The sequence below is a fragment of the Hippopotamus amphibius genome, chromosome 2 (assembly GCF_030028045.1).
Source record: "Hippopotamus amphibius kiboko isolate mHipAmp2 chromosome 2, mHipAmp2.hap2, whole genome shotgun sequence".
Lineage (NCBI taxonomy): Eukaryota > Metazoa > Chordata > Mammalia > Artiodactyla > Hippopotamidae > Hippopotamus > Hippopotamus amphibius.
Genome location: NC_080187.1, coordinates 102,000,152 through 102,024,097, shown reverse-complemented (window position 1 = coordinate 102,024,097; position 23,946 = coordinate 102,000,152). Strand labels below are relative to the sequence as shown.

The following is a 23,946-nucleotide window of genomic DNA, read 5'->3' as shown; positions in this document are numbered from 1 at the left end:
TTTGATATTAAAAAAATAAAAAGTCTGGATGACATGATGTCAAAAGGACCCGTCCATTTCTAAAGCTCCATGATTCTTTTAGGGCAAGTTTTGCTGCTAGGATTGGAAAAGTGTCAGGAGGATGGGCAGGGAAATTCACTAATTAATAATAACTTGGCCTCAGCATGCCTGCCTTCTCTCCTATCACGATTTGGTGACGACAAAGAAGATGGCCAGTAGTGGCAGTTAGAATTATTAGGGCAGAAACCCAGATGCACTTACATATAAACAAAGGATAAAACACCCAGATTTAGTGCTTAAATACTCAGAAGTATTCTTCCAATGTCATGAGAAACAAACAAAAGACAGAGAAACTAACACATTTTCTCCAAGTAGCCATCAGGATGAATTTTCATTTTAGCCAAATCCTTTGTTGAGAAAACAAGTCTTGACTGCTTTCAAGGTCTCCTGTGACCTTCCAAACACTAATTTTTAATAAGGCTGGCCAGAAAATTAATAAGCTCCTTTACATCATTATATATTTCATCTTTATTACTTTATCCTTGGGAGTGGGTAATTAAATAATTACATTTTGGATTAATATTATTCTGATTTGAGATTTTATCACTGCCTCCTAATTCCCTCATTACACTTACCGAATTCTCCTGTCACCCAGACTATCTTGAGCTTCAAGCAAAAGATGGTTCTGCAGATGTGTTTAGTCAGCCAGGGCGGGGCAGGGGGTTTGTTAGTTTCTCCAAAATCAGAGTCCTCAGCAGCAGGTTTACATTTGTGGACTTCCACCAAATCTTTACCCTAAAGCACAAGTCATGTAAATTACAGGGCGATAAAGCTGGCTACTGTGGAGATAATGCCACAGATAACAAAGGGTTAAGCAGAGGAGGTTGGGGATCAACTTCCTTCTAGCCTTGGAAGAAATGAGGCTTGTTACTTTGTATATATTAGGTATATCCGAGAATCAAAATCAAACTGGGGATACTGGCAGGGCCTGGCACCAGGGGGTCCCTGGGTGGAGAAGGAAGAGCGGGAGCTGGTAGACAGAGCCTGGAAGGAGTTCACCCACCAGGATCTCAGGCCCTGACAGTCACTGCTACTTTGTGATGCCAGAGCTAGATGAGAAGGCAACTGTGAATGCAGGGGATGTAAAAGGGGAAGCCCCAGAGAGAGGGGGCGGCCGCTGAAGTGAGGAGGACAAGCCCATGGCGCTGCGCTGTGTGGGGCCTCTTGGCTGGGAGCTGTCTGGGGTGAGACACCAACTTGCATAAGACTGGCTTAACCGAAGGGTGGAATAGAGCGTGATGTGGAAAAATCAAATGGGCAGAGGGATACTAACCCTCTGGACGGGACTGAGAGGGTGACTTCTAGGGGCCCAGAAGGACCAAAGTGATCTCTAAGCAGAGCGAGAGAGTCATGAAGCCCATGGAATCTTAAGGAGATGCCTTTGCTTGGCCACTGAGTCAAGGATCTCTGTAGACTCAGAGAAGTCAAAAATAGCTGCTGAGCAGAAACACAGTCTGGCCTAAGGTCACAGGGGCTGAGCTGGGAAGCTGGTCTGGGGCAGGCTGGAGTCTTCCAGAAGTGTTGCTAACCTAAAATTCCTTTAAGGCACGGGAACCTTTGCTTAGGCTATGTCTAGGTAGGTTTGAAGTACAAGAAAGGCACCGAGGTCCTGTCTCCCCACTATGATCTGAAAATCCATCCACTTTGCTATGGTTTTACATTTAGGGCATTACATGTTATGGTCTCTTAATTGCTTGATTGAGCCCATCTGTGTATCGGCTGAACCACAAGGCAAAGAAATTGTTTCACACCTCAGAAAGAGCAGAGAAGGAAAGGAGTATCTGCAGAGAACTTTTTCTTCAACTGCAGCATGCATAAGAATTCCTAGAGGAGTATTGGAAAACCTAGTGTTGGAAAACCAATCACACTCTGAGAAGCATTCCTCTAGAGTTCAACAAAGAAGGGCAGAGGGGTGGGAAGGGTCTACAGAGGGCCATCCACCATCAGCAAGACGTTCTTCCAGAGATGTTGCATTAGCAGCTGAAGTCAAGAACATAGAGAGATGGTTTTTTGGCCCCAGAACTATGAGGCACAAAAATAGATAAAAGAGGTTATTTTTGATCAGTTAGGATATCCAAAGGGTGGCCAACATTTTTCCACTTTTTTCTCCCATATGGCTTACCCATTCATTGGATCCAATAAAAAAAATCTTAATACTGCACAAAAAGCACCTAGAAATATTACCATGCACCAATTCATCAAAAAATGTGTGTTCTTTGAATTAATGTTGAATCCTAAATTATTCTTCATAAATGTCAGATATCTGAAAAATTCACTTCAATTTCCTGCCCAGGCTGAAACATATGAGGGATCATTTGAAAAGCTAATCACTTCAGAAGTAATTCTATAATTTGTCAAAAAAAAAAAAAAAAAAAAAGAGGCATCTAATAAAATCTGGGTATATAAAAAACCTAGTTTTTTGTTTTTGTTATGTTTTGTTTTTTCTTGCCTGGGTTTGAGGAGGGGGAGCTAAACTAACAGGCATATTATGAACCTGCTTTCAGCTTCCAATTTTCTCTGCAGGTGCCCCAGCCACAATTGGAGAAAGATATGATACGGCTCTGAGGTTCGCCTATGACCCCAGCATGCCTAAAAACGTCCTAATTTCTAAAATGAGATATTCTTCTCTTGGGAGGCTGGGTAACAAAGCAGACTTCTGCTTCAGGATTCTGGGGAGTGCCATCTCTCCCAAACATGTACCATCATTTGCTTGGTGACCTAGTTTCCTAACACGAGAGAAAAGTTGACTAAATTCTTCTCTTCACTCTAAGGAGAATGGAAGGGACACCATAGCTCTCCACCAGCCAAATGTGTGTTTGCTCTGAGTTTTATTCAGTTGATGAGATGGGGTAGGCTGGGGTCTTGGCAATAAAGTGCTTTGCTAGGGCACAGGGGATGGCTATCTTGCCTCCAAATTATATCAGCTGCTCTATCACCTCAATTCCCCCAGGCTTACAAACCTCTTTGTAGAATTCTTGAGCTAAAGACCCTTTTTATCCATCCCACATGCCTGGAATTAGCTAAGACATTTCTATGAGTATTTAGAACCAGCATCTTCTCTAGCACAGTGCCAGGGAAAGCATTATTGGCTGTCAGGCAGACTTGGTGGTAAATACTGGAGTCTCTAATTGCACACGTTATTTAAAAAAACTACAGCTATCTTATATTCCGTTATTACCTTGGCATGGTAGTAAATTGGTTCTATGATTCCTTTTATAAGAGTCTAAATCGATTCTTGTTCTTGTGTGCACACTCCATCACTGCAAAGCTTTGATCTTTGTAATTCTTTTTTGTGAAAGGTCTTACATCTGTCTACGTTTCTGTTCTGTGTGCTGTGGCTGTTATTTATATCCTGTCTCAACTCTCCTCTGCAATGCTGGGGCCAAGAGGCAGCAAACCACGTTCCTCAGACCCCCTGGCCAGGTTCTGCCAGCTGAGGACACTGGCAGGAAATGGGATGGAAGGAAAAGAGAAGGCTTGGGTCTCCTCTCTCGTTTTCCTCTCATCCTTCTTTGGGCGATGTCTTTGGAGTCGGTTGTGTCCCTGCCACTATCCCAGCTCTTTCTTTAGGTGACGTCCTCTTTCAGTGTCCCTGCTCCTGCGGGGGCACCTGGTCCCCAGGCGGGGCCCTCCTTCATGAGTCTAGGTGCTGGTGACATGGCAGGGCTCCTGCTAGGAGCTGCTTCCTGCAGTTACTTACCTCGGTTTCTGCAGCTCCCTCCCTTCACTCTTCCCGCCGCCCACGCTCTGTAACCAATTCTCTTTCCTAAATTCTCTTCGAAATTCCAAGCGTGTTTTCTGTTTCCTTGACAGGATTCTGACTAATAAAGTACTCCATGAGGGCTTTTTGCCAAAAACAACTACATCTTGCCCCTTACAGTGGGACTTATAGGGAAGCTACATCTGGAATCACTTGATTTTTTTTTAATTAATTAATTAATTTATTGGCTGTGCTGGGTCTTCGTTGCCGCCCACGGGCTTTCTCTAATTGCGGAGAGTGGGGGCTACTCTTCCTTGCAGTACGCTGGCTCCTCATTGTGGTGGCTTCTCTAGGCTCGCAGGCTTCAGCAGTTGTGGCACGTGGGCTCAATACTTGTGGCTCGTGGGCTCTAGAACGCAGGCTCAGTAGTTGTGGTGCACGGGCTTAGTTGCTCTGCAGCATGTGGGATCTTCCCGGACCAGGGATCAAACCCGTGTCCCCTGCATTGGCAGGCAGATTCTTAACCACTGCGCAACCAGGGAAGCCCTCACTTGATTATTTTAACAAGTACTTTGAGGCCGCTTACTATGTGTCAAGAGGTATGATAAGTGCTTTCCAATCATTATTTCATTTAATCTTTGTAACAACGCTCTGGGGCAGTAGCATAATAATCCAGCTTTATAAATGCGGAACTGAGGCACACACAGGTAAGGTGACTTGCCCAATGTTCAAAAGCTAGAAGTAGCAATTTGAGGACAAATGCCCTAACTGATGATGTATAATAATGAAAGTGAAAGAGAGAAACCTGGCTGGAGTTGTGGTGATGGTGGTAGCAAGAAGAAGCATTAAAAGCACAAAGAATCTCAAGAGGTCAGATTCACAATTCAGCAACAACAGGAGGGCTGCAGAGACCGTCCTTGTCCCTCCTTGGAGCTTATGGTTAGAGGACTGGAATTACTAGCAAGTTCATGCACCCAACTTTCTTCTCCCTTCATTACATAAGGAATAAAGCTTCCTTTTAACCTTACTATGTCAACAAAGGTTACGGGATTTTCTAAATCAAGCAAAACATACCTAACAAAAGTCTCCTCTCAGTGAAGTTCTACCATTTACGACAATGTAATGGGTAAGATGTAGAGAGTATTATGCTTAGTGAAATAAGTCAGACAGAGAAAGCCAAATCCTGTATGTTATCACTTATATGTGAAATCTAAAAAATGAAACAAATGAACGAGTATAACAAAACAGAAACAGATTCACAGATACAGAGAACAAATTAGTGATTACCAGTGGGGCGAGGAAATGGGGGAGAGGCAAGATAGGGCAGGAGATTAAGAGATACAAACTACCATGTACAAAATAAATAAGCAACAAGGATATATTGTACAGCACAGGCCATCTAGCCAATATTTTATAATAACTATAAATGGAGTATAACCTATAAAAATATTGAATCCCTATGTAGTACACCTGAAACTAATATAATATTACGAATCAACTATAGTTCAATTTAAAAAAAGTCTCTTCTCAATGATCCTGTAACAATTTGGAATCAACCTGGACAGTTGGGAATAAAAACATAAGGAAATAGTTATTTTAGGTTTCTTGTGAATTTAAATTAATGTCATATTTTTAGTGTTTGAACACTAAGAATCTAACATCCATGAAATGAAAACCTTTACTCAAAATCACACGGAAAAAGAAAAAGCAAAACGAGCAAGAACTTGTGCAGATGTTACTGAATTTCCATCAAAAGCATCATCTAAAAGCCATCTTGTCTGAGACATGACGATATGGACGAGGGCAGCTGTTGAACAGCTGAGGCTCATGCCTTATGGCTCTGTCAGTGCTGTGGGTGGACATTATGGCTCTACTTTTTAGCCATTTGACCTCAGGAAAGTTAGCTAACGTTGCTAAGTATCCCTCATCTGTAAACTGGAGATAATAAAGATAGTGACCTTACAGGGTTGCTGTGTGAATTAAGTGACTCGATCCATGTTAGGAACTTAACGTAGACCCTGAACAAGCTCCGATAATTAGCTATTGTTGTAGTTATTATTGGATTATTATTGGTGCTTTGAAGTATGACTAGTACTATGATAGAAAAGTTCCTATAGCTATCATGTTTTTAATAAGCAAACTTAGCTCAGTGACTTCTAGAATAAACATCATAGGTAGATGTTAACATAAGCCCACCACTTTGCCTACTGGAAATACTCTATTAAGCAGCAAAAACTGGCTCAAACACAGGGCCAGAATGCACGTTAGGAAAAAAAAATCAACCAACTGACCATGTGTGGATAACACACACATCAAGGATAAGACCAGAAGTCTTTGGAGACCATGATGGGAGGGGTGGTACAGTGGAAAGAACACGAGGCTTGGACTCCAGAGACCTGTGTTCCAGATCAAATCCTATCAGCAGGCTGTGTGACCTTGGATGTGTCACATAATGCATGTCTGCATTCTCTTTCCCTATCTTTTAGACACATCTGTAAGACAGTGGGCCTCTAACATTCTTTGGGATGGCTCTACTTGTATGTCTTTAAATCTGAGGAGTAAGCAATTTGTGGGGAGAAAATTATAGCTGGAGGCAACTCTTCGACCTTCTCCTAGGTTTGTCATCCTCTACTGGCAGGAAGAAAGAGGCAGAGAACCGTGCTTGGAACCACTGAGTCAGCCTCTGAGGTCTAGAATGTTGGACTCATCATTTAGGGAACCTTTGCCAGCTGTCCCTCTATGGACAAATGACCAGTGGTTTTCCTCTGACCCATCTGTCCTTCTCACAATACTCCAAATGTCTTGAGGGTGAGCCAACTATTAGAAACAGGCACTAGCAAAACGTGAGGCTAGACAGAGTGGTGATGTTGGAAAAGGCATCTTTGATGGGGAAAGGATAAATATGTTGGAATGTAGTAGCGCTTTTGATCTTTATGCATAATCAGAGCTCTGCTACCAAATGTGCAAGAAATCATGACAGGAATTAATATTCATGTGTGTAACCAATGTCCACAACAATTAAACTAAATTGTTCTTAACTTAGAGATGAAATGCATTTGCCTCTGCATCTCTTAGTGCTCAACTTACCTCATTTCAAACAGACCACTCTGCCTTAGCAGAAAAATGATTCATCAATAAAGAGATATCTTACTAAGAAAGAAAAATTCAAGAAACAAAACTTCAGAATTTAAATCCCACTGATTAGGAAGCAAGAATCCACAACAGTTTCTTTTTATTCCTATGAATTGCACGCTCTAACATAGGACTGTTGAGTAGAACTTGAAAATATGTATTCCCAGTAATCAGGTGAAAAATCTACTTTAAAAAAATGATACTATTTTTTCTTTGCTTCCTGGTCAATTTTTGTAGTACACGTAAGAAAAAAAAGAATAAATTGTGATTGGAGTTCTTGAAGTCACAAAGAATAATCCTTTTAAAATAGAAATAATTCTAAAAGACAGCAGCTTCCCACTGCAGTATATAATTAGGTGTGGAGACATCCAGGCACTAATTGACACTTTTCAAACTTAAGGACTCTGAAAAGATTGACAGAGTGACAACAGCTAGTTGAAGTATGTACCGTGTATTTAAGTGCAGGTAGGTATAGTATAATGTAGAAATGGCAAAACAGACCACTCTGCCTTAGCAGAAAAATGATTCATCGATAAAGAGAAAAACCTAACATGTGAATTACAACATCAATTTTGTTTCCAGACTATCTGGATTACGTTTTACACCATAGTGGACCAGATGAGACTTAGAATATTGTCTATGTATTGCTTCAAGAGATACCACGTAGGACTAGGAGGGCCCTAAGGAAAAAATGATAGGAACAAAATATGATAACTTCTTTTCAGTTTCCTGGTAAGGTTTCCCTGTTGAATAATTAGGGGTGGGCATGGTGGGTGGGGAAGTAGGGATACTGGTCCCCAGGCCATTACCTCTCTTCAGGGTTCTTTAGCACCTCTGTGCCTTTTTCACACCTTTTCCTTGTGATTTCCCTAAGGCTGTCATTAAGATCTGAGGCATGTCTTTGGCTTCCAAGGCCTGTCTTTGGCTTCTCTTATACATCAAAGGTAAAAGCAAAAATGCCCATAGGAGCAGGCAGGCAAGAACAGAGGTGAACAAAGCAGAGAGTGCTGACCTGGAGGGTCCAGGCTTCTCCCCTCCAGCTGATAAATGCCAGGAAGCAATGGAGCCAAGTGTTGCCAAAGCTAGTGATTTTTCAAAAGGATCTGGGCATTTTAGTGAAACTATATGATTTTAAAATGTTAGTTTCTTTTAAAAACATTCTCGGTTCACAGCATATTTTTCTCTGGCTTGGTGGGACACCCACTTGACTGTGACAAAGACTGCAAGGCTGTTGGTGGGTCAGCTCCGTGGTGTGTACCTGGAGTGGTTTTCTGATGTTCAGCCCAGAGCCCACTCCCCAAGCCTTTTTAAAGACTTTGTGAATTCCCTGTATTAAATTCCTTTCTGCTTAAGATAGAGTTGTTTCACAAACTTATGGTTACCAGAGGGGACAGATGGGGGAGAAGGATGGTTAGGGAGTTTGGAATTGACATGTACACACTACTATATTTAAAATGGATAACCAACAAGGGCCTACGGTATAGCACAGGGAACTCTGCTCAATATTATGTAACAACCTAAATGGGAAAAGAATTCACAAAACAATAGATATATGTATAACTGATTCACTTTGCTGTACACCTGAAACTAACACAACATTGTTAATCAACTATACTCCCATATAAAATAAAAAGTTAAAGAAAAAAAAAAAGATTGGTTTCTTGTTCATGCAACTGAACCTAGACAGATAGCTAAAGATAAGATATTAAATCACCTCTTAGAGATGCAATGCCACAGAAGATTTATTTCAAACAATTCACTTCAAAAAAAAAAGGGAAAAATATAATAGATAACATTGACGTTTTTTCCACCTAAATATACATGATAACCACTATTAACATAAATGAAAGTACCAAGAGTTACACCATAGCCCTGGAGCATGCAGAGGTAGCTCCCAAACTGGCCAGAAAGGATTGGGAGGCAGAAGGAACTCTGATTCAGATCCTGAAGGAAACTTATGAATACCCAAGACTTGAATACCTCTGGCCAAGATATTGAATACTTAACTACAACCACTGCCATCAAAGACAAGCAAACAAACAAAACCCTCTTATTTTTGTGCTGCAAATTTTAGTAAATAATTTAATAGCATATCCAACTATCTGCCCTGATAATGAAAACAGCAGCAGATATAAGAAACCATCACAGCTTCATATGAGAATTGTTTTTGACCTTACAGAGAATTTCCTGCAACTTTCAGCCACCTTTTGAGCTGCTATTTATATTTGAAAGCGAAAGAACAGTCTTCAGCTGTACCGTACAGACAGGAAAAACTGTTGCTTGACAAATTTACATAAATTTGAACATTCAAGGTACATGTCCGTGTTAGGTATAAGTCACTTTAAATTTTGCTAATTTGAGGAAGCTAACCAAATCACTTTTACAGTTCAGGTGAGTTGAATAGTTTACAATGGAGCCTTATTTGTTGGTCTTACAGGAGAGCTGGCCAAATGGAAGCCCAGTCAAGAGCTGTGATTCACTTTGTTATTTCTCCCTCTTCTCTAGACCTAGATGGGCTGTCTCACCTGCTACTACCTAACCTGTAACTAGCTGAGAGAGAAGGGAACAGCAACAAAAAAGAATTTCTACAGAACCTCCAACTACTAAACCTCAATTTGCCAAAAGACCAAGCTACAATTTATAAACACACACACATTAAAAATGAATCTACCATATTGAATCCTCTTTCTGGAAGTGAACCAAGTTGTTAGGTTGGAGGGTGAAAATGACTTACAGTATGAAAAATACTTTACCTGCACAAATTTGAGCTTGATTCTTGGGAGCTGAATTTCAACAAGAACCAGTTCAACATTTAACAGATAATTATTGAGAACATATACATGTGGTCCCTGTCCTGTAATTGAAGCTAGTTACAAAAGTGCATATATAAAAATAGAAAAAATAGCTAATCCCACAATGTTGTGATCACTTTGTAAAGATACCTTCTACTACTAGAACGTTTTGTTTAAAAAAGAAAAATATCCAATCACAGTAAATTTCTAAGAAATTTCAGAACCCCACCCCAATAGTCACATTCACATTAAACGTTTGAGTCACTGTATCAATTTCCTATTGTTGCTGTGACAAACTGTCACAAACTTAATGGCTTAAAATAAGACAAATTCATTATTTTATAGCTCTGGCTGTCAGAAGTCCTAAAACTCAAGGGGTTGGAAGAACTGTGTTCCTTTGTGGATGCTCTAAGGGAGAATCTGTCTCCCTGCCTGTTTTGGCATTTAGACCCTGCCTGCAACTCCTTGGCTCACGCCCCATCCTCCACCTTCAAAGCCAACAGTGTAGCATCTTCAGATCTTTCCCTGACCTCTGCTTCTGTCATCACATCTCCTTGTCTGATTCTAATCTTCCTGACTTCCTCTTACAAGGGCCCTGTGATTACATTTGGCCTATCTGGATAATTCAGGATACTCCTCCAAATCTTTAACTTAGTCATATTGGCAAAGCCCCTTTTGCTATATAAGGTAACAGCATCACAGATGCTGGGAATTAGGACGTGGGCAATTTTGGGGGACTGTTATTCTGTCTATCAGTAGTTACTAAGGTCTTTCACACAAAAAGAAAATATTCAGATATCTTTGTAGCTAAGAGTGCTTGCTTAAAAAATCCATTCATAAGATTATTAAAATACAAATGATGAAAGAGTCATTTTCTTCCATAGAGTGAAGTATATAATTTCTACAGGACATAATGATTAGCTGTAAAGAAAAATCAGGAGGGTTTTCCCTCTTGCCACAGTAAAAATCCAACATTTTCTCTCTTTCTCTTACTTACAGGTCAGGCGACGGTCACATCCTGGTTGTTAGGGATGACTTGTTCTCATTCAGAGATACTGGTCTAGCTGTGATGTTAATGTGGTAATAGCCAATTGGTAATTTGATCGCACTAAGCATTACCTGTTTGAATAAAGCGTAGTCCTGTCGTGTGGATAATGCTCATTGACGTACAAGGAAGAAGATGAAATTGTGGTTGCCAAGGAAGCAGCTTCAAACAGCGATGGCGTGCTAGGCACCAGGTCTGGCCTGTGTCGAGATCCCAATGCTGGGTGACAGAAAGCAAAACAAACTCATAAACTCAGTAAGAAATGTTGCTTTAGTATCTATAATAATTTAAATGAGTCAAAGCATTCATGTTACATATCAGGCCGCAAATTAAATTATGAATTAACTGCGCTCTTCTGAACTGCAGCAGAAATGTAAAATAGCTTCTTGCAAACAGGTTAAATGGAAAGGAAATTGCATTAACTTACAAAATGGCTTATGGAAATGACATTATGAATGTTCTTTTAAAAACCTAATAAAGTGATTTACTGTTTCAAAAGATGACATGAAAAGCTCCTAGGAGATAATTCGACAGAAATTAAAAGGATGATTGGTAAATGTATAAATAGACAGTGAACCCACTTTCCCCTCCCAAGGCTATGCCCATATCTGTGATTCTCAGTGCAGAAACAAATGCTTCACAGACTGACAGCCAGCTATACCTCAACCCTGTTTGAGCCCATATACATCTCTGAATATTATCGATAGCTCTTCTTGACATTATATTTTAACAGCAAGGCTGCCTTTTTTAAAATGAGGAAATTCTTATTTCTCTGTAACATGTAGGTACCTATGAAAATACTTATGCAAGAGCCCTCCCTCATCAGGAAAGTGGAATAGTCAAGGCTGAGCGGTGACCCAGCCTACTCTATGTGGATTATTTTTTTTTTTTTGAGAGTTGAATCTGGATAATTTTTAATCATCCTTATCTAAACTTTGGACAAATTCACATCCATTATTGGTCAGCTTGAAGGGACAGTATTTTGTTTAAAGGTCCAGCCACACAGAACAGAGTTCCTTTATAAAGTGACATGCACATTCCCAGAGATAGAACACCATCGATGAATCCTGTCTTTAAAATTCTATAGTTGAGCTCAAGCTGACTTTTTCACCTATGGAGATATTTATTTTTTAATTTTATGGAACTATAGCTGACATATAACAATGTATTAGTTTTAAGGTATATAACAGTGATTTGATATATGTATATATTGTGAAATGGTCATCACACAATAAGTTAACATCCCATCATCACACACAGTTAATTTTTTCCTAGTGATGAGCATTCTTAAGATTTCCTCTCTTAGCAACTTTCAAATATGCAATACAGTATTATTAGCTTGCGTCACCATGCTGTACCGTGGATTCTTTTTAATCATTTCCCCAAACTAAACTAAAATAGATGATAATAAATACATATAACCTTAAGGTGTTTCTGGTTTTCCTTTTTAGGTACAATAGGCTCAAAATTATATACTGTCAGGAAGTGTATGAATGGAAGTTGACCCACTATCACGTGGGTGTGAGGGTCGGATCTTGGACTTGGAGGGATATAGATGGAGAGGTGGGGCAAGGCATGGAGGGAAAAGGGGGCAAGCACAGAAGGCCTGGACTCTGGACTGGGAGACTAGACACATGTTAAAACGTATGAGATGGTACAGCTCTGCATTCAGATCAAAATAAAGAATTTCCATGATGAGTAACAGACGATAATCATACAAACAAAAGTAACAAAGTGTTCAGCATGCAAAAATCAGAAAGGCTTCCATACGACAGTTGGCTAGTAATCTCCAATATACTTGATCCCACCTTCTCATTAAATACAGAGAAAAATATGAAAACTCTCAATTTCATAGAAAACTGGATGTAAAAAATAACCTCACATCAGATCCCAATGAATTGCCACTAAATACAAGGTGGACAGAGTCAGACTGAGAACAACTAATGTAACTTAGGTCTCGGGCATATTCAGCCTGACTTCATAAACCAGAGGCTGAGTGACAGAATACAGAAAAACACTACCTGTCCAGTGACTCAGGCCCAGGTCAGACAGCACCCAAAAACTGGGTACCTGACCCTTGGGGGCAGTCCTTTGAAGTAGAGAACTGTTTCCTTATGTGCCTATACCCTTCCGTTTTTTTAAATAACAAGTGTGGTGGACAAAACTCTAGGATGACTCCCAATGACCCCAACCCTGTATAATCTCCCTTTGAGTGTAGGTGGAAGCTATAAGGATGATGAGATATTACTCCTGTGATTATCTTATATGGCAAAATCCTGCAGGTGTAGTTAAGGCTACTAATCAGTTAACTCTGAGTTAGCCAAAGGGAAGATTATTCAGGTGGGCCTGGCCTCGTCACGTGAGCTCTTTAAACTTGTGTCTGGATGTCAGAGATGGTGATGGCAGAGATTCCAAGTGTGAGGGGGACTGACTTGCAAGACATTCTCTATCTGAAGTTGGACGGAGCTGCATGGCAAGGAATCAGGATGGTCTCTAGGGGCTGGGCCTGGCCCACAGCTGGCAGACAGCAAAGACGTGGGGACGTCAGTCCTACAACTGAAAGGAAGTGAATTCTGCCAACAACAGAATGAGCTTGGAGGTGGATTCTTCTCCAGAAACTCCAGATGAGAACTCAGCTCAGCTGACAGCTTGATCCCAGTTTTTGAGACCCCGGTAAGCTGTGTCCAGGTAAGCTTCGCTAGTCTCTGACTTACAAAACTGTGAGCTAATAAATGGAGGTTATAACAAGCTGCTAACTTTCTGGTAATCTGTCATGTGGCAAAAGAAACCTAATACAATCCAGATATACTGAGAATGATAGAAAACAAATGATTAAAAACTAGAGGGAAATTTGGTAGTGACTTGGTGCACTACCAAAGGGGAAGTCCGCACGTACAGAGCGTTATAGAAAGGTTGAACCTTGCGGCAAACTTTGTAGATGCAGAGAATCATCAAGATGAACTCATTTAAAAAACAGTATGCTAACAGTTTCAAAGAATATGCTCAGGGGCTTCCTAGGTGGCACAGTGGTTGAGAATCTGCCTGCCAATGCAGGGCCCATGGGTTCGATCCCTGCTCCAGGAAGATCCCACATGCCGCAGAGCAACTAAGCCCCTGGGCCACAACATTGAGCCTGCGCTTTAGAGCCCGTGAGCCACAACTATTGAGCCCACGTGCTGCAACTACTGAAGGCCACGCGCCTAGAGCCCGTGCTCCACAACAAGAGAAGCCACGGCAATGAGGAGCCCACGCACTCTCAACGAAGAGTAGCTCCCACTCACCGCAACTAAAAAGAAAGCTCGCGCACAGCAAAAAAAAAAAAACCCAACACAGCCAATAAAATAATTAAAAAAAAAAAAAAAGAATATGCTCAATAGGTTTTTCTTCTCCTTAAGAGACCTTTTCTGGTGAAGTACCTTTAGATTTAAAGCAATGGGTCCAATAGTTCATTTGGAAAAAAGTACCATTTGTGCATTACTTCCTATGTTTCCTGACTTTCTAGATGCTGTAGAGTGTATTTATTAACAACTGGACCCACAGCTTAAACTTTAGAAGCAATATATACATTTTTATTGAGATATAGCTGATAGAAGTCATATTGAGGACACTATTTGGAAGTTTAACTATCACAGTTTAAAAATAAGTTTATCCTAGAAAATCAGGCAGTGTGGCAGGGAGATGCCAAAGCAGGGAAGCTTAGGGAAAGAGGGTGGATGCCCATCAGAAACTGGAGCCATCGACTCAGAGGGAGGAGCAAGGGCAACTCAGTAACTCTTGTTGAAATCACTCAATCTTGGTAAAAGTCGGTTTATGAGATGAGAAAGAAAGAAGCCCAACATGGCACACACGGAAAAATGCTGCAGAAGGGAAAGGATGAACACACTATTATAAAGACTCTGAGGAAAAGAAAACCCCAAAAGAGATCTAATCTTTTACAGGAAGTAAAAGAAATGTTCAGGAAATGTTGGGATCCCCAAAAGAATACACTGACTATTATACCACCTAAAATGTCACTGCCTCTTATAGGATTAGAAGAGAAAATCCAAATGATCAACTCGATAGAGAGAGAAAAATATTTGATAAAATGCAACACTTATTCTTGAGAAAAACTTTAGAAACTAGGAATAAAAGGGAACTTCATTGACTTGATTATGGGTATCAAATTCAGCAAACTTCTTTCTCAGCAGTGAAACGTTAGAAGCATTGCTTTTAAAATCAGGACGAGGCAAGGCTGCCCACAGTCACTACTTCTATTCATCATTGTACCAGAAGTCCTGGTCAGCAAGTAAGAAAGAAAGAAAAATAGATGTGAGGTCTATGCACTAGCAACAAACAGCCAGAAAAATCAGACCTCGGAAACATACTACCTGAAAAGACAGAAAATACATATCTATGTCTTTATCTTCTATCACCATCTGAGAAATATATCTAACGAAAAGTAGGAATATAAGACATGCCAGGAGAAAATTATAAAACTTTTATTAAATTCATTAAAGAGGACCTAAATAAATTGGTAATTCACTCTCACATTGTGTATGTATGTATATGTATGTGTGTGTGTGTATATATATATATATATATAAAATGTGTGTGTACATTTGAAAAAATACATACATAAGCACAGACCAAGGTCTACTAGTAAAATCACTAAAATCTTCAGATTTGTTCCCTTCAGGTAGTGGGATTATAGATCTTTGTTTCTGAATATTTTAGTGTGTTCTAATTTTTTTTTTACCATAAACTCTATATAGTATTGTTTATGTGTTTTTTTTTTTCATTTTTTTTTTTTTGGCACACGGGCTTAGTTGCTCCGCGGCATGTGGGATCTTCCTGGAGCTGGGATCGAACCCGTGACCTCTGCATTGGCAGGTGGATTCTTAACCACTGCACCACCTAGGAAGCCCTGTTTATGTGTTTTAAAAATTTTACATTAGCTATGTCATACTGTAAACATCCCTTTAAAAAATAGTTGAGACTTTGTTTCTTAGAGAAAATATTTTCTAATTTTTCTACTGTGAGTTTACATTCCTTGTATAAACAAAAGCACAAGAACTTTTTCTTTCTTTTCTTCTTTTTTTAAGTTCCATGTCTTTACCTTCTTCATCAAGGCTGCTAAAACTTTGCCCTTCGGTCAGCAAATCACGCTTCTCATCCTTCCATTCCTGGCTAATTGAGGACACAATCTCCTGTGAGGTTGCCTTCAGGGCGGCGATGGAATTGCACCGTTTTTTAGAAGGCGAGGGCTTCAAAGCTAGAAAAAGGAAAAGGAGAGACAATTATAGTTATTGTAAAACCACACGAATATTTTGTTAAATTAAAATTTTACTCATGATTTATTAACAATGTTAGTCATTATTTCAGTAAGATGCAAGAAGCTTTCCTTTATATACATGAGGAAAGGGAGACGATATTATGTTTCAGCAATTTTATTTGTCCAAAATAATATGAATTAAATCAGAATATCTTAGAATAAATTTGGATTGAGATATCTGTCCAGATTTTGAAATATAGTCTTATTTGAGGTGAAATGCAAATGTTGCTGAAGAATTATTTTTCCTCCTCCAAGCAATGTTTTTCTAGTGCTGGGAGGAGCTTGGGTAGGTTGATAAATGCAGATGGTAAAGTAAGGAGAATTCTCATGACCCCAGTTTTATTAACTTGGGACTGGGAATTTCTAAACATGCCAATGTTTAATCTTATACTCATGTTACCCAATTTAGCCAAGTTACTTCTGGTTACTTTTTTCCTTCAGTGACTTTCCACTGAAATTTCCTGCCCTTTAGGTCTTTTCTAGGTCATGGTTACTTCAGATATATAATTCACTCCTGATCTTTGTCCAAACAGCATTCTGCAACTTCTGAAGTGTGTTGGAAACTTGAACTAAGGCAAGTGTACTTCACCATCAATCACGTTCACTGAAGGCTGTGACTTTACTTCTGACATGTCAGTGGGAGCTGCTTCAGCTGCACCCATTTATATTTTCTCTTTGCTGTAATCATTCTTCTTGGCTTAACACTGTTACATAATTTCCTTGGAGGGTAGAGGGAGAGGGAAGCTGAGGCTTGTTTACCCTTTTCCCTGAACCTGGTGTTGGCAGTGTCTGTCCTCCTTTGGAGGTTTGCATCTACAGATAACCTGACTGTCAGATGCATTAGAGTGACTGCATGTGGCCTTGGGACTCCCAGACGTTAGGACTGCACTGCTCATCAGGGGCATTCCCATCGGCAGCCTGCAAGAACTTAATTGGAGAAGGACTTTAGGACACACAAATGAGGAAAGAATAGAGGGCAATCTCTCCACTTAAAGAGAAGGGAAGGTTTCTGTGTCCCGTGAGCAGTCTTATAATCATAATAACATAATCATAATCAATAACATTCATAGAGGGCTTGAGAGTTTAGAAGCCAGCATTCACATTCCATATTTCAAATTATCCAGATGGTCATCTGAGGGAGCGAGGCCCTTTTATAGGTCTAGAAACTGAGAGCAGAAAAGTTGTGACCTGCTCAAGGTCACAGAGCTAGAAAGCAGGAAACCCCAGGTGTCTTTCTTTGAAGCTGTCTAATTGGTGGTTCATATCCTGGCTCTTTGGCGTTCTATTTTCTGGTTACAGTGAAGGGGGAAAAAGATAAAACGAGAGTGTGTCTTTCTTTGAGGGGAGGAGATTTTGAATGTTCGAAAACTGATCCAAATGGATTTTAATGGTAGATAAGTGGTCCAAATACGTCACATTTTTTTAAATTCCTCGTTCGATCAAAACAGTGGTCACACTTGCTTTGCAGGTGTGAAGTAATCATCCACACACTGGCTTTGGCTTTAACATTCTATCTGCTAGCTTTTATAAACCCTCAACTCTTGTCTTTCAATACAGTACAGCTGACTCTGAACAACACAGGTTTGAACTGTGTGGAGCTACATATACATGGATTTTTTTTCAATACTAAATGCGATAGTACCACATGATCTGGGGTTGGCTGAATCCCCGGATGCCGAGGAAGCACCCATGTGGAGGACCGATTCTAAGTTACCTGTGAATTTTTGACTGTGTGGTGGGTTGGCGCTCCGAATCCCTTCATGATGCTCAAGGATCAACTGTATTTTAAAATTTCTAAGTCAGAGGATCTCAAATGGGGTTCAGGGACTGCTAGGAATCCCTGAAACTCTCCTAGAAGGTCTGTGATGTTAAAACTATTTTCTTAATAATATTAAAAAGTTATTTATCTTTCTCACTCCCATTCTCTTCCGAGTTTTCTAGACGCAACATGACCTGTGGCATCACCACAGGTTGAATTCAGAAGCAGACATGAGAATCTTGACGTCTTCTATTAAGCCTGAATTAGGGATTTGAAAAAATGTAAAATAATGCCACTTTGCTCATGCAATTATCTGTTTTGGAAAATATAATTATTTTGCATAATTATTTTTTTGCTAGAAATTTTTTACTTTTTTTTAATATTGACATGTTAACAAGCAATTTTTTTATTGTTACCTTGTAAGAATTAATGACCATTTAAAATCTCCCTCAATTTTAAATTCTAATAGCTATAGATATAATCCACATAAATAAAAGCTCTTTGGGGTCCTCAGTCATTTCTAAGAATGTAAAGTGGCCTTGAGACAAAAAGGTTTGAGAATCACATAGTTCTTAGGGCAATGCTAATTCTCTAAACTAGGAATAGCTAGAATCAGAAGAATGCTGGCAGCATCACGGAAGTGTGAATGACGGGAAGATGCTCAGAGAACTGTCTACTTGTGGCTTATCATGGACCAAAGGCCAAGAGCCCCCACGGAAATAGCTCCTTGCTCATTTTGAGCATCACATACAATGAGGAGCAGAGAAGACCCCCAAACAAACTCCTGCCAGGACCACAGAGCACCTAAATAAAGCCTTTACTTTTGTCTTAAACGGTGAATCTTCCTTAAAGGAATTACCTGAGCCTCACTCAGTGGATAAGGACTTGAATCTTGCAGAAATTGAATGCCTCAGGGAGTTTTGACTGGAAAATCTCAAAGGGTGGTTTGGGTTGCTGGTTACTTTCTTTTGTGCCACTGAATCCCCTGGATTTGTCTTTGGCTAAATAATGGTGATATCGTGTCCATTTCCAGTTCTACATTCTGCTACTCAACTGCCTCTACCCTTGACTGTTGCTGTCTGCCATCCCCTAAACCTACATGTTCATTCCTACCCCTGGACCTTTATACATGCTTCACCTTCTACTTGAGATGCCTTTCTTGCCTCTCTTCCTCATAAATGCTGGCTTATGATTTCAGGACTGAATTTACATATTCTTTTCTCTGTGAAGCTCTCTTTGGGAAGATTGGTTTCATTTCTCTTTGTGTACCTACAGCAGCCTATGCAAAAACTCTATTAACAGCTGCTTTAGTACATTATAAATCTGTTACTTGTTCCAATCCCCAACCCAAAACTGATAATGAAATTATCGAGGGAACTTATTTTTTTTTTTAAAAAGCTTTCTGTATTATTAATGCTTAGCATAGTGTTAGGTACACAGTGTTAGGTACACAGTGTTAGGTACACTTCGCATAGTGTTAGGTACTTAGCATAGTGTTAGGTGCTCAAATGTTGGTTGAATGAATTAACTATTGTTCTGAAATTTTAGGACAGTTGATTTTTAACTAATTAATGTATCAGTACTATTCTATTCCTTTCAGGAAACTAAGTTTTAGTACTTTAGACACATTATGTGAGTAGAGAATTTCAGTGAGGTTCCAACATTATGGTGACTAATATTTCCAGAAAGAATTATAGGATTTTGCAAACATTATTATATTGACAGCGTGACTCAATTCTGGGGTGGGATAATGGATTTAAGAAGGTTAAAAAAAATTGATTTAAAAAAAGAAAATTGAAGACCAAGTACTGTTTTCTTGGGGGTAGGGGTGGGGAGGGGAAGTTTTCATCTACAAAGAAACCATGCCTGTTGCTGAATGGCTGAGTAGAACAGAGCCCCTGCCAACCTGTGTTGCAAAAGTATGAACAAGGAATAATCTTTGTTTTATTAAGCCACTGAGAATCCAGAGTGAATTTATTGCTGCAGTAAAACTTAGCTAACACGAGTAGTACACTATTTTTTAAGTAAAATCACAACAAAAGGGGTGTGTGAATGTGTGTGTGTGTGCTTAGTGAAACATTTGGAAATTTATATTCCCAACTTGAAATTGTGACTTTCTCTGGGTGACGCATTTTCATTATTGTAATTTAATCTGTAATTTCCCCCTGAACTTTCTACCAAAAACATGCATTACTTTCACTATCAGGGAAAGAAAAAAAAAAAAAAAAAGAAAGTATGGCTGTAGGAATTAAGGACTTTAACTTAATGATAGTTCATAAAGGATCTTGAGGTTGTATTTTAAAGTGCCAACTTTACTAATTAAATTGCTACCCTTTGAAAAGGTGGTAGTAGATGAAAAGTCCATTCATGCATTCAATTACCCATCAAATAATGATTGAGTGCCTACAAGGTGCCAGGAAATGCGCCAGCTTCTGCGAATATATATGAAAACCAAACACAGTCCCTACTTTTCAGGAACTCAAAGTCAAGTGGGGGAAATAGAAAAACAGCTCACTATGGCGGAGAAGGGTAAGTGCTATGAAGGAAGCATCACCTAAGCTGAGATGTGAAGAAAGACCAGGGGGAGGATAGGGATCATTACAGGCAAAGGGACAAGAACATGTACAGATGTGGAGGCAGCTTGGAATGTTGGGGGTAACTGCAGGATTCTCAGAGATTCTGGAGCCTAGAGGATAGGGTAGAGCATGGAATGGGTGTGAGTGAAGTCACAGGGGAGGGAAAGAGAGGCCACATCACACAGGAATTCAGAAGCGAAGTTAGGATTTTGCATACTAGGAAATACACTGAAGTTTTTATTAAGAAAAATATTTTTTTAAGCATGGAAGGGTTTTAATAGGAAATTAGCAAGAGGAAATTTAAACTGATCCCTCTGGCTAGGGTTGAGGGAGACTGGATTGGATTGGGGATATGACTGGAGGTAAGAGAGAAACTTGAGGGCCCCAATGTTATGCGAAACAACAACAACAACAAAAGCACAAAACCCAAACCAAAGCCATAAAAAACAGAATGGCTGAATTAGGAGAGGCACTGTGAAAGAAGGGGATGGACTCTCAATATTTCCAGGTGAAATTAGGTATTGGTGAGTGACTGCATTGGGTGGTTAAGCTTTGATAAAGCTTGATGCCAGCACGTCTGCTCTGGGTAACTGAGTAAATTGTGTGAGACGTCTCTTCAGTGAGACGTGGACTCAGGATGTGAGGCAGGTTCTTGAGCAATGTGGGGGCAATCCAGAAATTAGTCCTTATATTTGTGGACAACTGATTTTCAACAAGGAACCAAGATAATTCGATGGGGGAAAGAATAGACCATTCAACAAATGGTGTTGGGACAACTGGATATCCACATGCCAAAGAATGAACTTGGACCCCTACCTCACACCATATACTATAAATTAAATCAATATTTGTAAACCATATATCTGATAATAGAAACTTGTGTTAAGAATACACAAAGAACTCTTACAACTCAACAATTAAGACTACTAAAAGTGGACAAAGCATTTGAATAGACATTTCTCCAAGGAAGATATAAATGGTCAATAAGCACATAAAAAGATGTTCAACATCGTTAGTCATTAGAAAAACGCAAATCAAAACCACAGTGAGATACTAGTTTATACTCACTAAGCTGTTTAAAATAAAAGAGACAGACAGCAACACACATTGGTGAGGATGTGGAGAATTGGATCCCTCGTGCATTACTGGTGGAATCGCAAAATTGTGTAGCTGCTTTGGAAAAAGAGTCCAGTAGTCCTTCAAAATGTTAACCAGAATTACCATCTGACTGAGCAATTTTACCCCTTATGTCTACAGAAATCCTGTGCATGAATTTTACAGTAGCATTATTCATAATAGTCAAAAAATGTAAACAACCCAAATATCCATGTGTTATATCCATACAAAAGAATATTATTCAGCAATTTAAAAAAAGTACTACAAGATGGCTAAACCTTAAAAACATCATGTTAAGCATAGAAAGCCAAACACAAAAGGCCACATACTGTATATATATTCCATTCATATGACATATCCAGAATAGACAAATCCATAGAGACAGAAAATAAATGAGTAGTTGCCAGGGGGTGGGAAGAGGAAGGAATGAAGAATCACTGCTAATAGGCATGGGGTTTCTTTTCAGGGTAATAAAAATGTTCTAAAATTAGACAGTGGTAATGTTTGCACAACTTTGTGAATATACCAAGAATCACTAAATTGCACACTTTAGAAGGGTGAATTTCCTGGTATGTGAATTATATCTGAATAAAGATGTTATAAAAAGTAGACTAAGAAATCAAAATGGGAAAAAAATAGACTTGATTACTTGAGAAGTAAAAGAAGTAAAAGATCTGTTACATTAAAAACATGATACACAGGAAAGGTTCACAACTTGCACATACATCATGGAATTGAGGATGCCATTGACTGTACCATTAATTTATACACTACTCAGACAGCAAAAACTCCCAAGATGGGGAATCTCATGGAGGAGCCTTACTAAAGCTGGGATCCCAAGGGTTACATCTTCCATAAACATACCAGGGGCCACAAGAAAACTCATGTTTTTCAACCATGGCAAAGGGTGAATGGAGGCAAAAAATCTTCCTTGAAAATTGGAACCACAAGTTGGTATTCACACAGGATCGCAGCCTCAGTATTGACTTTGGTGTACCTCAAAAACTGGTACAAGAGTGTAAAGCAATTATATCTCAATAAAGAGCTAAAAATAAAAAAAAAAAATAAAAAATAATAAATAAATAAATAAATAAATACTATGTTATGGTCCATCTTAGTTAAAAAAGACCTTAATCAGAGAATTTAATTTATAGTGGTCTCATTGAGACCAATTTTAAGATACCACTGAGACAGTCAAATGTGAAACAAAAGCTTTTCGTAGAATGAAATAAGGTTTTAAAAAAGGGATTGATATCTTTAGTATGTAGAGTTCCGATAAGTCATTCAGAAAAATAATAAACACTAATATAAATGAGCAAATATTAAGAAGCTCAATTCTCAAAGGAACTACAAATGGCTAATAAACAAGAATAATGGCTGAACTTCACCAGTACTTAAGAAATGCAAAATAAAACAACCAGATAACATTTTTTACTTATCAGAGTAGCATAATTTAAAAAGAATAATTCTAACTAAAGGCTAGAAGAATACAGACTCTTGTGGAAGTCTAGAGCAGCAAAATCGTTCTGTGCAATTGTGTACTTTAAACCCTTTGTACTTCTTCTTGGAATCTATCCTAAAGTAATGATCATAAGCTTGGACAAAATATTTATCTGAAATGACATTCATAAAAATACTCATTAGAAAAAGGAGAAACAATGTAAATGCCCAATAATGATAGAATGGTTAAATAGATTATGGCATATTCATATAAATTCAATGATGTATTGTAATTTTAAATGGCTTCTTTGCACAATATACAAGGATATGGGAAACTATTCATGTTATAATATGTGAAAAATAGAGGACATAAACACAAAATTGTACACTATGCTACTACGATTTTTATATAAATATACAAAGCACAGAAATAAAGATGGGTAGGAAGTATATCCAAATAGTAGTAGTAGAGGATCTGAATAGACATTTCCCCAAAGATGACATACAGGTGCTAACAGGAATGGCTACCATCAGAAAGACAACAAATAATAAATGTTGGTGAAGATGTGGAGAAAAGGGAACACTTAGGCACTGCTGGTGGGAAGGTAAATTGATCAGTCACTATGGAAAACAGTATGGAGTTTCCTCAAAAAGTTAAAAATAGAACTACCATATGATCCAGCAATTCCACTGCTGGATATTTAACCAAAGAAAACAACACACTAATTAGAAAAGATATATGTGCCCCAATGTTCACTGTACTATTATTTACAATGGCCAAGATATGGAAGCAACCTATGTGCCCACACATCAATAGAATGAAACCTTGCCATTTGTGACCTCATGGATAGACCTAGAGGGCATTATGCTAGCTGAAATAAGTCAGACAAAGAAAGACAAATATTGTATGATTTCACATATAAGTGAAACAAACAAAAACAAACAGAACAAATGAACAAATGTAACAAAACAGAAAGAATTATAGATACAGGGAACAAATAGGTAGTTGCTGGGC

General features: G+C 39.0%; 1 protein-coding gene across 1 annotated transcript in view; it reads right to left on the bottom strand.

The window, feature by feature from the left end:
* Positions 1 to 23,946, bottom strand: part of PIP5K1B (phosphatidylinositol-4-phosphate 5-kinase type 1 beta) — a 301,759-nt gene that overhangs the window by 59,572 nt on the left and 218,241 nt on the right. The window contains exons 12-13 of the mRNA XM_057722227.1: positions 15,825 to 15,980; positions 10,804 to 10,948 (exon numbers count right to left, since the gene is read on the bottom strand). Of these exons, the coding sequence (XP_057578210.1) occupies positions 10,804 to 10,948; positions 15,825 to 15,980 (301 nt within the window). The remainder of the gene's footprint in view (positions 1 to 10,803; positions 10,949 to 15,824; positions 15,981 to 23,946) is intronic.